This window comes from Phoenix dactylifera, chromosome 16 (genome assembly GCF_009389715.1).
Source record: "Phoenix dactylifera cultivar Barhee BC4 chromosome 16, palm_55x_up_171113_PBpolish2nd_filt_p, whole genome shotgun sequence".
NCBI lineage: Eukaryota > Viridiplantae > Streptophyta > Magnoliopsida > Arecales > Arecaceae > Phoenix > Phoenix dactylifera.
In genome coordinates, this window is record NC_052407.1 from 12,204,166 (window position 1) to 12,217,551 (window position 13,386).

General features: G+C 42.0%; 1 protein-coding gene across 4 annotated transcripts in view; it reads right to left on the reverse strand.

Annotated features, from left to right (window-relative positions):
* Positions 1 to 5,726, reverse strand: part of LOC103695846 (pentatricopeptide repeat-containing protein At1g09900) — a 7,032-nt gene extending 1,306 nt beyond the window's left edge. The window contains exons 1-2 of one of the 4 annotated variants that reach the window (XM_008777269.4): positions 2,454 to 5,726; positions 719 to 1,010 (exon numbers count right to left, since the gene is read on the reverse strand). In XM_008777269.4, the coding sequence (XP_008775491.2) occupies positions 2,647 to 5,202 (2,556 nt within the window). In that variant the 5' untranslated portion in view covers positions 5,203 to 5,726 and the 3' untranslated portion in view covers positions 719 to 1,010; positions 2,454 to 2,646. The other 3 variants (XM_026800683.2, XM_039114565.1, XM_039114564.1) reach the window with 3 other exon arrangements.
* Between the last annotated feature and the right edge of the window lie 7,660 nt (positions 5,727 to 13,386).

The window sequence follows — 13,386 nt, forward strand, 5'->3', positions numbered from 1 at the left end:
AGATTGATCAAGTCCTACATTGATCCATAAAATACTCCCTGTGCCTTGCCTTGCGTTTGATAAACACCATCATGCTGAATCCCTTCTTTTAAGAAGTGGTGACAACAAAGTCTGATCAGCATCTTGTAAATTATCTCTACATATAATAGCAACCCCCAAGGGTGTGACCGCACCCCTAAGCTCCTCTAGTTTCCACTTCTAAAATTACCTTCTTCAAAGAATAAAAATTCCAGCCTGTTTCTTTTCCGTTACAATGGGAGGGAAACCATAGATCTTTCCTCTTCATCCATAGATCTTTTCGAGTCTAGGTGTTCTTGGAGAGCTGTCCCTTACATTCAGGATCCTAAACTACGAACGAATGAGACCATTAATTGGTGCCTTTCTCCTGCCCAAAGTTCCACAGCTAGGGAACTCAGCTCCAGCTTTTAGATGGTTGGCATTAATGGTCAAGTCAAGATCTATGAATCCAACCTTGTGTGCACGGGATAAATCTTGTTGGTTGTAGTTAAGATTGGATAAGCAGCACATTGTTCTGAATGTTACTATTAGTTGCACATTGCTTGGAACTTAGCCAAGTGTTATTAATTTATTCTTTTTGTTTAGAATGGTGAGTCAATGCCAAGCGTTTAATTTTTATGCGACCAATGATTACGATGGAAATGCTTTTACTCTTCATCAAAATGTTTGATCACTGACTGTCATATATAAATCTCAGAAAAAGCGAATGTGTTACATGACATGTTCTATTTTGACGATAAATTGAGTACAATTAGTTAAATAATCTCCATCTACTAACAGTTGTTTCCACCATGATTAGAAGTTTATAGAGATTTTGTATGTATATACACAGACTGAGCAGTATCATTTTTACTAGGCACAACCCACCATACCTTTACTGAACAATTCAGGCAATTTGATGGATGGATTGGTTGTACTCCAGAAATTGTATGGCTTGATGACTGAACTACACCAAAATATGTTCCACCTGATTAACTTTTCTGAAGAGTAGCCTGATGAAAAAAGTAAGATTCAGTTAATTGGACCGGAAGTTGAGCAACTAGACCATCGGTCTTTCTCTCATTCTACTTATCTGTCTGCATATACATATAAATATCCAGGCAGTGATGATTTTAAGTAGTTCATAATACATCTTCATTGACATCTTTTGCTCATCAAGTCAGGTCGGCTGGGGAGTAGAATTATACTTCATAATCTAGGTTCAATTAAAGAAAATAACCATGCCACCGACCTACATACGAGTTTGTCTGCATGCCACTGGATGACACCCATCTCGCCACCACATATACCAGTAATCAACATGAGAAAACTAAGATATCAAGTAAAATTGACAAGAAAATCGAAAGACCAATGACGAAAAATGGAAATAAGAATAGTATCAGTCTAAAATCAGAAATCTCATTCTTTATAACATCCTGGAAGCATTACATCAAGTCTTCAGTCAATCTAAATGACTTACAAATAGCAGAATGTGGATCTATACATACAAAGAGAATGATCATCCGCCACACCAAAAGCTTCAAGAAGCAGAATTCAAGAACTTGTTAAAGCAAGAGAATGAAGTCTTCCATCACCTTTCTGATTACGAAGAACACTAGTATTATAGGAGTGCACTATGAATGCTGACTAATTACTAATGTATATGTGTTTTTGTTAGTTTAAAATGGTTCATCGGGGAAAACTGGTTGAACATCTAAGGAATGCTTTTTCATGAGAAGAGTGTTCTATCTAAGTAAACAATTAAATGATTTTGTGCAGTCTGACATAGTTGTGAATGACATTGGTTGATGGAATACACTGATAAGACTGCTATATCACCTATATGATTCAACTTTTATGCAACTCGCACATACTATTTGTTCAATCTTATAATGTCACAGGCAAGTTTGGGGGATGGAATCTACTAATACCACTACTTGGCACATATTGTGCACATTAGAGGAGGTGTGCAAGCTGGCATTCCTCCCATGATTAAATACATTCTTTGTTATTTATGTAACATGATAAATATATTCCAGCTTGGGAGGTGTACATGTTTATCTCTTCCTTAAACTAAAAAGTCAACTAAGTAATTGTATTTGCCTAAGATGGGAGTAGCTATACAGGTAGGGGGAGTGTGGGGATGTGCGGAGGAGAGACGCTCCCTAAAACATTCAGAAGACGAAACTTTTTTATTTAAAGAAAAAATGACAATGAATACCAGGCAAAGTGTTGCATTATCTAGTAGTATACATGTGCTGAACTGGTAAGAAGTCCATATGCTTGTGGTCCAGCAATGGATGACAAACTGATAAGATATCCTAAAAGCAATGGCAAGACCTTTAATTTCAGACAAAGACTTGGATTATGTTATGGTAATCATATTTTGCATGGAAACAGATATATATCCCTACAGACATGTATGACTTGTGAGCATAAATTGATATTATACAAACCTCAGCATGCGCTGCCTTGTCAAATCGTGAATAATAAAACTCCAAGCCGTCTCTTTGTGCAAATTCAAATCATTCAAGTCATGCAGCTGAATTCTACCCCCGAATTTTCTGAGTAAGACTTCTCCCAGCATCCTGTACATTCAAATGTCGAAATAACAACCCTCGTAAGCTTTCATGTCAAAGAGCAAATCTACTAATGCTGAGGCAACATAAGTCCTCTCTCAACAAACTTAATCATAAGCCTTCCACCCTCATCTGAATGTCCCAATGAGACCAACTTGTTGCTCACTTTCTGACACAATTTCACATCAGGAATCAAATTTCTCTGGAACATTCGGCAGGCAACTTTGTATGACTGCAAAGGAAGGCCTTTAGTCAGATAACCATCCATCAAAATATGGCATGACAAAGCGTCTGTCTTTGAGGCTGTCCTCAAAACCTTTCCTAAGACTTTATAAGCCTCGTCAAGTCTACCACATCCACAAAGTTTCTCCATGACCTGATTGTATGCCGTTCTAAACTCCTGCCTCGCCAGCATTTTCTCTAGCAGCTTGAGTAACTCTTCTACTCTACCTTTCTTGCAGTACCTATGGATAACTGTCCTATAAGTAACTGGTGTCGGAACCAAACCCCTGTGGAGCATCTTTTTTATGAGTTCGGTTGCTTCTTCAAATCTTCCCTTCCTTCCCAAAGCATCAACCACAACTGTATAAGTTACTACATCAGGATGCCTGTTAGTCAAATACATGTCATCTAGCAAAGAGAGCGCAGACTCCAAATCATCCTCCTGGCAAAATCCATGAATTATAGTGGTAAAATTCACCACATTAACTGTGCAACCCTTGCTCTGACACTCCTCCATGAACTTCTTTGCCTCACTGGCTTTGCCCTCCCTGCAGAGTGCATGAATCAGTAGGTTAATCTCAACCGGGGTGGGAAAAAAACCATTCTGCAACATCTGCATGACTAAATCACAAGCCTCTTTTAACTTTCCCTCCCTCCTGAGTCCATGCATGACAACACTGTATGTAGTACTGTTTGGAGTCCACCACTCTTCCTCACTCTTATTAAGCATTTCCCAGGCCTCCAATGAGTTTCCAATTCTGCACAACCCATTTAACAAGGCAGTGTATGTAACAGTATTGGGCTTGCAGCCATTCTTATACATATGCTTCAGCATCTTTCTAGCTTGATCTATCTTCCCTATCCGGCAAAACCCATTGACAACTGCACTGTAAGTTACGACATCAGGAAAACACTCCTTTCTAAACATCTCATTCACAATCCCTTTCGCCTCCTCCATCCTCCCATCACGACAAAAAGAATGCACAATGGCACTGTAGCCAACCTTGTCGACACGAAACCCTTTCTCTTCTGATTCCCTCAGGAATTCAAGAGCCTCATCTGCATGCCCATGCTTCGCAAGTACATGGATCAACGTATTGTAGGTAACCTGATCAGGGATCAAGCTAGCATCTATTTTCATCTTCTTTATCAACTCTCTAACCTCTCCAACCCTTTTCTCTCTACATAAGAAGCTTATCACTGTGTAGTAGCTGATCTTGTCTGGCAAGCAACCCTTAAGAGGCATCTCTTGGATCATCTGAAGCGCATCTTCAACCCGGCGAGCATCACAAAAACCCTTTATCAAGCAATTATATGTTATGACATTAGGGGTGATACCAACACGCTGCATTCGATCCAGGAACCTCAAAGCTTTCTCCAGCCGGTTAGCCATAACAAGCACATGGATTGCAGTATTGCAGATAGAAAGATCCGGCCCACAGCCATCTTTCTGCATCAAATTCAAGACCCTCATTGCACTCCTCAACTTTCCGGCACGGCTGTACGAGACCATCAAGTATGCAAATGCCTCAGGTTGTCGACTGATCCCTCGGCGGATCATCAGCCTTAGTATCCGCCTTGATGCCTGGCACAGCTTTGTCTTGCTGAGGATCTCGAGCATCGTATAGTAGACCTCCGGAGCATGTCGGTATCGCCATTGCCGATCAGCCCAGTAGAAGAAGCTCACGGCAATACGCTGATCAGGCTGAGAACGGAGGGCAGCACTGACATGTTGGGGTTTAAGGCTTCTTAGCAGATGTCGTAGCTCCCCTTCGAGGTTCGGGTTCCAAGCATGCCGGAGTCCAATCAACCTACATGCCTCTCTAACCAGAGGGTGTCTTGATACATCTTTCTCTTCCTGTTCAAAGTGCTTGCTTTCTTCCATCAGATCAGCATTCCCATCGAATATATCTAAAACCCTAAAGTCGTCGTCATCATTCCCATCTCCACCCTCCATTTGGTCGTTGGATTCCCCATCTTCATCCCCCTCATCATCAAAATCATCAAATTCACCAAAACGGCAGCCAGAATCTGGTTTGATTTCACTACTAGGGTCTCTAGCTGGACTTGATTCTTTACCAAATTCTCCAGGATCACCAAGACCTCCCATTGGAACCTCTTGTGCTGCATTAGTATCTCCATCCCTCGCCCATGGATCATCAAAGTCGCGTCCTTCCTCAAACAAGGAACCCGAAAGAGGGCTCAGGTTAGGGTTAAGGTAAGGGTTTAGAGGTGGAGCGGATGAGAAGAAGATCCCATTTTTGTACCGATACTTCGGGGCAAATGAATCAGAAATGGAACTAAAAATAATCTGCGATTCCCACAATGCTGTCTTCGTCGAACAGGCATGCTGGGATAGGGTAAAAATCCTAGATTTGAAACCCTTTTCTAAGGTTTTACGCATCGTAATCGAAGAGGGGGAAAAGAACCTTGGAGGACAATTAGCGTATGAAACGAAACATAATCAACCTTTCTAAATCAGAATACATGGTATCTAAGACAAAATCTTGTCTCAAACAATGTGCTTGAGAGAGAGAGAGAGAGGATAAGAGAATGAAACCAGTGACTTCGGCGGTGGTGTTGGGTTGTCCGTTGGGGTGGTGAGGCCACGGTATGGATACCAGAGATACCAGACGTGGGAGGCGATGGCGACACCGCGAGGAGGGAGAAAAGGGGCGAGGAAGGGCGACAGCGCCGGATGGCTCCGCCGCCGGAGGTGGCGGAGGCCGGGACAGTGCTAGCGGCGGTTTGGAAGGCGGGGAGGAGGAGGGGAGGGGTGGAGTTGGAGTTGACGGCAACAGAGAGAGAGAGAGGAGGGCGTGGGGCGACGCCGGGAGACGACTCGGTCGCCGGGGAGGAGCAGGCGGGCGGCTTCGGTGACGTCTGTCGAGCGGGGGGGCGCGTCCCAGGGAGCGCGGCGTGATCAAGTGCGCGGCCACGGGTTCCTGAAACCTGACATGGATATCGGCACGAATCTTAAAGCTGGATACCTAGAATTCCACATAAAAAGAATAAAAAGTTTTTTTTAAAATGAATGTATTATACATAGTAGATACGAATACATTCCAAAAAAAACTAAAAGGACAACAACTTCCGAAATGCACCTAAAAAACCATTACTATTGTAACGTTAACTGTCGCATTTCAACTCTCTAATTTTTTATTATTTTTAATTCCTCTTAAACATAGTTCAGGCCGGATTATCTTTGGAATCTTAGTGTCTCTCTTTTTTTTTTTTCTCTCTTTTTTTTCTCCTTCACAGACCCCAATACATTTTGCTTCCTATCATTTAACTGTAAGTATATGATTTGACAATAGAAAATATATGAAAAATAAGGCTCGAGCTAGAGATGGGTTAAATTAGATCCAAGCTTGATCCTAATCCGACTCAACTAGGACGAGTTAAGTTGGGCCTATTGAAAAGATTTTAGACCAATTGATTATCTGGATAAGGTCAGGATCAAGCATAACTTGGATCCGACCAGATATGTTCTTGTTTGGATCAAGGTTGGGTCAGCCTGAATTTATAGTTGAGTCAAATATTTAACCATTATTGCATAACTAAAATATAATAATTAATAAATTAAATATGAAATCATTAAAATCTTTTAAGTTCTTAATTTGTACTATGTAAAAAAAATGATAAGGGCTTTTATAGCTCATCAATAATTTCTGTCAAAAATGATAAGAGCTTTATAGCTCATCAAATCAATCTCGGCCATCTAATTAGCATACATTCCAAGATATCTTCAACTTCATCATATAAATGGTCTCCCATTTTATTTTCATGACTCTTCAATTAAAGGCTTGATTGAAAATCCTTGATGGACCCTTTTGCAGCTCAACTAAGTTAACAACTCCACCAATACTTTCAGTTAAATAAGGATTATAAGGTTCTGTAACTTAATAGTTTTCTTTTCCTTCAACTCCTAACATATATAACTATAAGGATTATAGTTGATGTGTGAACATAATTGAAAAAGTTATATGTAAAGTTATATGCAAATTTATATGTAGATCAATAATTTGGAATTCTTATGCTTGTATGATTTTATTTATAGGTGACTGTTAGAATAAGTGGCTCATATTAAGTGGTATTCTTATTTGAGTGGTACACCGGTATTCTAACGGAGCGGAGCGAAGCGACGGGATATATTTATCTTTGGGATAATTATGTAATATTTTATTTTACCAGGGATGCTGATAGGGATTGGGACTCTAGGGTTAGGGTTTAGCTATAAATATCTTGTAACCCTTGTTATTTGGTGACAGAAGAAAAGTTACGGCCGTTTCGCTCCCGTGGACGTAGGCACATTGCCGAACCACGTAAATCTCTGTGTTCAATTTCTTCTTCCTCTTCCTCTCTCAATTCTGTGCATTGTTCTGTTCGCCGTTTGGATCCTGTATTTTCCGCAACAATTGGTATCAGAGCCTCAGGTGATATTTCCTGCGGCCGTGGGCGGTGTTCTTCCCGTGGGGAGATTAGAGGCGTCTTCTCCCAGAGAAAACGCAAAGAAATTTTCCTCCCGTGGGTGGTCTTTTCCGTGCCAGGTTGGTTTCACAGGAGGGGTTGCTTCTTGAAGGCAGCGAAGAAGAGGTCCTTTCGTAGGAGGCTTCACGTAGGGGAAGGGGCTCTAGTGTTTTCTCTTCCCAAGTGCTTCACGTGGAGGGAATTTTTTGTTTTGGGGTTTGTGTGTTCTTTTCCCAAAACGAGAAGAAGAACAGAGGAAGGAGCGTGAGGGAAGGAACGACGGCCGTGGGTGCTGTTTCTCTTCTCACAGAGATTTTTGGGCGTTGTCTTCGTCCAAACCAAAATCCCCATCATCGGCGGCTTCCAAGGCAAGAAGAGGAGAGGAGATCCCCCCGGCCGGCCGGACGCGAAAGAGAAGGAGAGGCCGCGCGTTCCGCCGCAACGCCTCCCGTGCTCCCCTGATTTTCTCACCGGCTTCCACGTGAAAAAAAAAAACTCCCTGTTGCAGTCCACGAGCGAGGAAGAAAAGCCCCCGTGCGCCCATGTCTGCCAGCGTCCTCCCGTTGCACCATTGCCCGCACCGCCGTGCACCAGCACCCGTGCCCGTGACTGCGACGCCTCCGCCGCGCACGTTTACATCCGGAAGAGAAGGAGTCTTTCCCGTGCGCACGTTCTGACCTAGGAGAAGAGGGGCGTTTCTGGTATTTTTTATTTTCATCAGATCCTATTTTCTCTAATTTATTTTGCAAAAAGGTAAAATTGTAGGGATGTCTTCTGCAAAGTTCGATGTGATAAAGTTCGATGGAACTGGGAATTTCGGGCTATGGCAGAGGAGGGTGAAGGATCTGTTAGTATCACAGGGTATGGTGAAGGCCTTGTATGGAAAGAAACCAGATGATATGGGTAATGCAGAGTGGAAGGAATTGGAGGCTAAGGCTGTTTCAAATATACGACTTTGTCTGGCTGATGACGTGATGTATCATGTCATGGACGAGGAATCACCGACAGCAATTTGGTCAAAATTGGAGAGTCGGTACATGTCCAAGTCGTTGACGAACAAGCTCTATCTTAAGCAGAAACTGTACGGTCTTAAGATGACAGAGGGTGCTGATTTAAGCCAACATATCAACGTGTTCAATCAGATTATCAGTGATCTGCAGCGAGTTGATGTGAAGTTCGAAGACGAAGACAAAGCGTTGATGTTATTGCATTCTTTACCCGCTTCTCCTACGTACGAAAATTTGGTTATAACTCTGACGTGGGGAAAGGAGACCCTAGAGTTAGAGGACGTCATTGGAGCCTTGTTAGGTTTTCATCAGAGGAAGAAAGCCAGTGCTGAGAGTTCTCAGGGAGAAGGTTTAGTGGTGAAGGGTAACCGGGAGCGTGGAAGAAGCAACACAAGGAATGGATCAAATCGCAGTAAATCCCGGTCTAAATCCAGGAAAAAGAAGAGCATAACGTGCTACAAGTGTGGAAAACAGGGTCACATAAAGCGAAATTGTCCTGAGAAAAAGAAGGGTAAAGATGATGACAGATCTGAAGGGTCCAAGTCTGCAAATATAGTGAAAGAAGACACAGAGAGCAGTGACGGTGATATACTTTCAGTTTCATCCAGTTCAGATCATCTCGCGGATTCTTGGATTCTAGATTCAGCATGTTCCTATCACATGACGCCCAATAAAGATTGGTTTGATACCTACAGGTTAGTTAATTCTGGTTCTGTTTTGATGGGTAATAATGCATCTTGCAAAGTCATTGGAATAGGGAATATCAGAATTACTATGTTTGATGGTGTAGTTAGAACGTTGTGTGATGTTAGACATGTTCCAGATTTGAGAAAGAATCTAATTTCATTGGGTACCTTAGACTCTAACGGGTTTTGTTACAAGTCTCAAGGTGGAGTAATGAAGGTTAGTAGAGGTGCTATGACAGTGATGAAGGGGCAGAAAGTAGCAGGGAACATCTACAGGTTGATAGGGACTACTGTTGTAGGTGGAGTTGCTGCTGCAGAATCTGAGTCTGATAATACAGTCTTGTGGCATATGCGTTTGGGTCATATGAGTGAACGTGGTATGCTGGAACTGCATAAAAGAAATTTCCTGAAGGGTGTTAAAACTTGCAAACTAGATTTCTGCAAGTATTGTGTTCTTGAAAACAGAACAAGGTTCAATTCAGGACTGTCACGCACATGACAGAGGGTATTCTTGACTATATTCATACAGATGTTTGGGGACCAGTCAGAGTAGCATCACGAGGTGGACATACATATTTCGTAACTTTTATTGATGATTTCTCGAGAAAGGTCTGGGTGTACTTCATGCAGCACAAGTCAGAAACGTTTGCCAAGTTCAAGTTGTGGAAAGCTGAAGTAGAGAATCAGACAGGAAGAAAGATCAAATGTCTCAGGTCAGACAATGGGACTGAGTACACAGATTCAAAGTTCATTGAGTTTTGTGAGCAGCATGGGATTAAGAGACACTTCACAGTACGCAAGACACCTCAGCAGAACGGTGTGGTGGAAAGGACGAACAGGACTATAGCTGAAAGAGCACGGTGTCTCACGTTAAATGCAGGGCTTGCAAAGAACTTCTGGGCAGAGGCAGTGAATATGGCATGCTTCTTGATTAACAGGTCACCTAGGGCAGCACTAGATGGTAAGGTTGCAGAGGAGGTATGGACAGGTAATGAGGTAGACTACTCCGGTTTGAGAGTATTTGGATGTCCTGCCTATGTACATATTCCTAGTGAGGAGAGGTCAAAGCTAGACCCGAAGTTTAGACAGTGTATCTTTCTGGGGTATCAGAAAGGGGTGAAAGGGTACAAGCTTTGGGATTCGAAGGCAAACAAGGTGGTGATCAGCAGAGATGTGGTTTTTGATGAGAAAGCCATGTTGAAAAGTACTCAAGAAGAAGAGAAGCAGATGCCAGAAAGTTGCACCAGCAATAAGCAGGTGATGCAGGTGGAGTTAGAGAGTTCTGTCAAGAAAAATAATTTTCAGGGTACAGAGACTTCTACCTCAGCCGATCAAGAGCAACATAATATAACCACAGATAGACCCAAGCGTACTATCAAGCCACCAACTAGGTATGGTTTTGAAGATTTGGTTTCCTATGCATTAATCACTAGCAGTGGAGATCCTACTACTTTTCAGGAGGCAGTACACAGCCAGGAGAAGAGTAAATGGATGGGTGCTATGATGGAGGAGATGGAATCTTTGAATAAAAATCAGACATGGAAGTTGGTGGAGCTTCCAAAGGGGAAGAGAGCGATAGGATGCAAGTGGGTGTTCAAGAAAAAGGAAGCAGTATCAGAAAAAGAAGGGGAAAAGTTCAAGGCACGTCTGGTAGCAAAGGGATACTCACAGAGAGCTGGGATTGACTATGATGAGATTTTCTCTCCAGTGGTCAGACACACTTCCATCAGGGTAGTGTTGGCATTGGTAGCACATTACAATATGGAGTTAGAGCAGATGGATGTAAAGACAGCTTTTCTTCACGGTGAGTTGGAGGAGCAGATTTACATGCAGCAGCCAGAAGGGTTTTCAGAACCTGGACAGAAGCACTTAGTCTGTAAATTGAGGAAGTCACTTTATGGGCTAAAGCAGTCTCCGAGGCAGTGGTACAAGCGTTTTGACTCCTACATGATTCGGATTGGCTACAGAAGATGTGAGTATGACTGTTGTGTTTATGTGAGGAGCCTTGATGATGGTTCTTTTATTTTTCTGTTACTTTATGTTGATGATATGCTGATTGCTGCGAAGAGTATAAATGAAGTCAACAAGTTGAAGATTTTGTTGAGTAGAGAGTTTGACATGAAGGATTTGGGCGCGGCCAAGAAGATTCTTGGGATGGAGATTCGCAGGGACAGAGATTCCAGAAAATTGTGGTTATCTCAGGGTAGTTATATACAAAAGGTGTTGGAGAGGTTCAGCATGGGTAATGCGAAGCCAGTGAGCACACCTTTAGCGAATCATTTCAGATTGTCTACCTCACAGTGCCCAAAGACAGAAAAAGAAATTGAAGACATGTCAACGGTTCCATATGCTAGTGCAGTGGGGTGTCTGATGTATGCTATGATTTGTACCAGGCCGAATTTGGCGCATGCAGTTAGTGCAGTGAGCAAGTTTATGGCGAATCCAGGAAGACAGCATTGGGATGCAGTCAAGTGGATTTTCAGATACTTGAGGAGTACTATAGACCATGGTATCATGTTTGTCAGACAGCAAGATGATCTTTCAGTCGTAGGGTATGTTGATGCAGATTATGCAGGGGACTTGGATGACAGGAGGTCGACTACAGGCTATGTATTTACTCTTGCACGAGGGCCTATCAGTTGGAGGTCCATGGTACAGTCTCTAGTTGCACTATCTACGACTGAGTCAGAGTATATGGCAGTGGCTGAGGCTGCCAAGGAAGCATTGTGGTTAACGGGATTAGTCAAGGAGCTGGGTGTTCAGCAAGGTAGAGTTCAGTTGCATTGTGACAGTCAGAGTGCGATCTATTTGGCGAAGAACCAGGTGTATCATGCGAGAACCAAGCACATAGATGTGAGGTATCACAAGATCAGGGAGTTGGTTTCTTCAGGTGATATATTGCTTGAGAAAGTTCACACTTCTGAAAATGCAGCAGACATGTTGACAAAACCCGTTACTGCAGACAAGTTCAAGCATTGCTTGGACTTGGTTAACATCTCTAGGTGCTAGAGAGGATGTGTTCCAACCTATCAGCGTCAGGTGGTGTCCCATGTTATTTTTCTCCTAAGGGGTGAATATTCGCCAAGGTGGAGATTGTTAGAATAAGTGGCTCATATTAAGTGGTATTCTTATTTGAGTGGTACACCGGTATTCTAACGGAGCGGAGCGAAGCGACGGGATATATTTATCTTTGGGATAATTATGTAATATTTTATTTTACCAGGGATGCTGATAGGGATTGGGACTCTAGGGTTAGGGTTTAGCTATAAATATCTTGTAACCCTTGTTATTTGGCGACAGAAGAAAAGTTACGGCCGTTTCGCTCCCGTGGACGTAGGCACATTGCCGAACCACGTAAATCCCTGTGTTCAATTTCTTCTTCCTCTTCCTCTCTCAATTCTGTGCATTGTTCTGTTCGCCGTTTGGATCCTGTATTTTCCGCAACAGTGACCAAATGCTTCATTTGTTGGAGGTATGGTTAGTATGGACACATGCTCTTCTACATAAACCAACCGAAGGTAAGCGCCTTGCTTTTTGATTTTAAGAGAGAGGCAAATGACATAATTTGTTGAAGAGTTTAGTTGCAACAGCTTAATCAATGCTCATGACCTATTGTCATGTGGTATTTGAATTCCAGTAACAGTACTCTAAGACCTCTATGATGATCCTTCTCTAAGCCCAAATACACTCAAGGAGATGTAAACATCCAGTCAATATCAATCCGACAATTGAAGAAGACTTAAAACTGGATCTCTAGCATCATTCTGGTGATAGTAATCAACCACCATAGACAAGGAGATAGATGTGACCAAGCTTTACTCTAGTCCACTATTGCAAATGTCATGATTTGGAGTCAACAGTTGACTATGCAAATTAGATACTTGGCTCCTATGGAAGGTTGTATCTACATGGAAACAATGTAGGGGCTAAGGGGCTTTGGCCCCTTTGCCTTGCGAGAAAGACCAAAAAAAACAACATCCTAGTTAGTGTTTTTGTTTGTGCAGAAAAAAAGAAAAAGCAAAAGGAAAAAAAAAAAAAAAGAAGCTAACCACCTTGTTTTCTAAATAATATGCTCAGATATGGATGCTTTTTAACTAGTGCTGTATCATTTTCACTTTTGTTTTTTTCTCTAAGAAACAACCTTCTCTCACTTTTTCCAATGTCTATAGTTCTCTTTTATGTAATAAATTCATAATAGCTAATGATCTGAGCTCTGCATGATTTTTTTTTTTTGGAGTATCATGTTCACAATGAAGGAAACTATAATTTATATAAAAATCATTGTTTTATTCTTCTGGCTATATTTTGGAAATTTGATGCTTGGCATTTAGCTTGTGAAGTTTATTTATTATAGAATTGAGTATATGAAAATTGTGCATTCTAAATGATAAGAAGATGCAGTAACAAATAAAACCATCCATATAA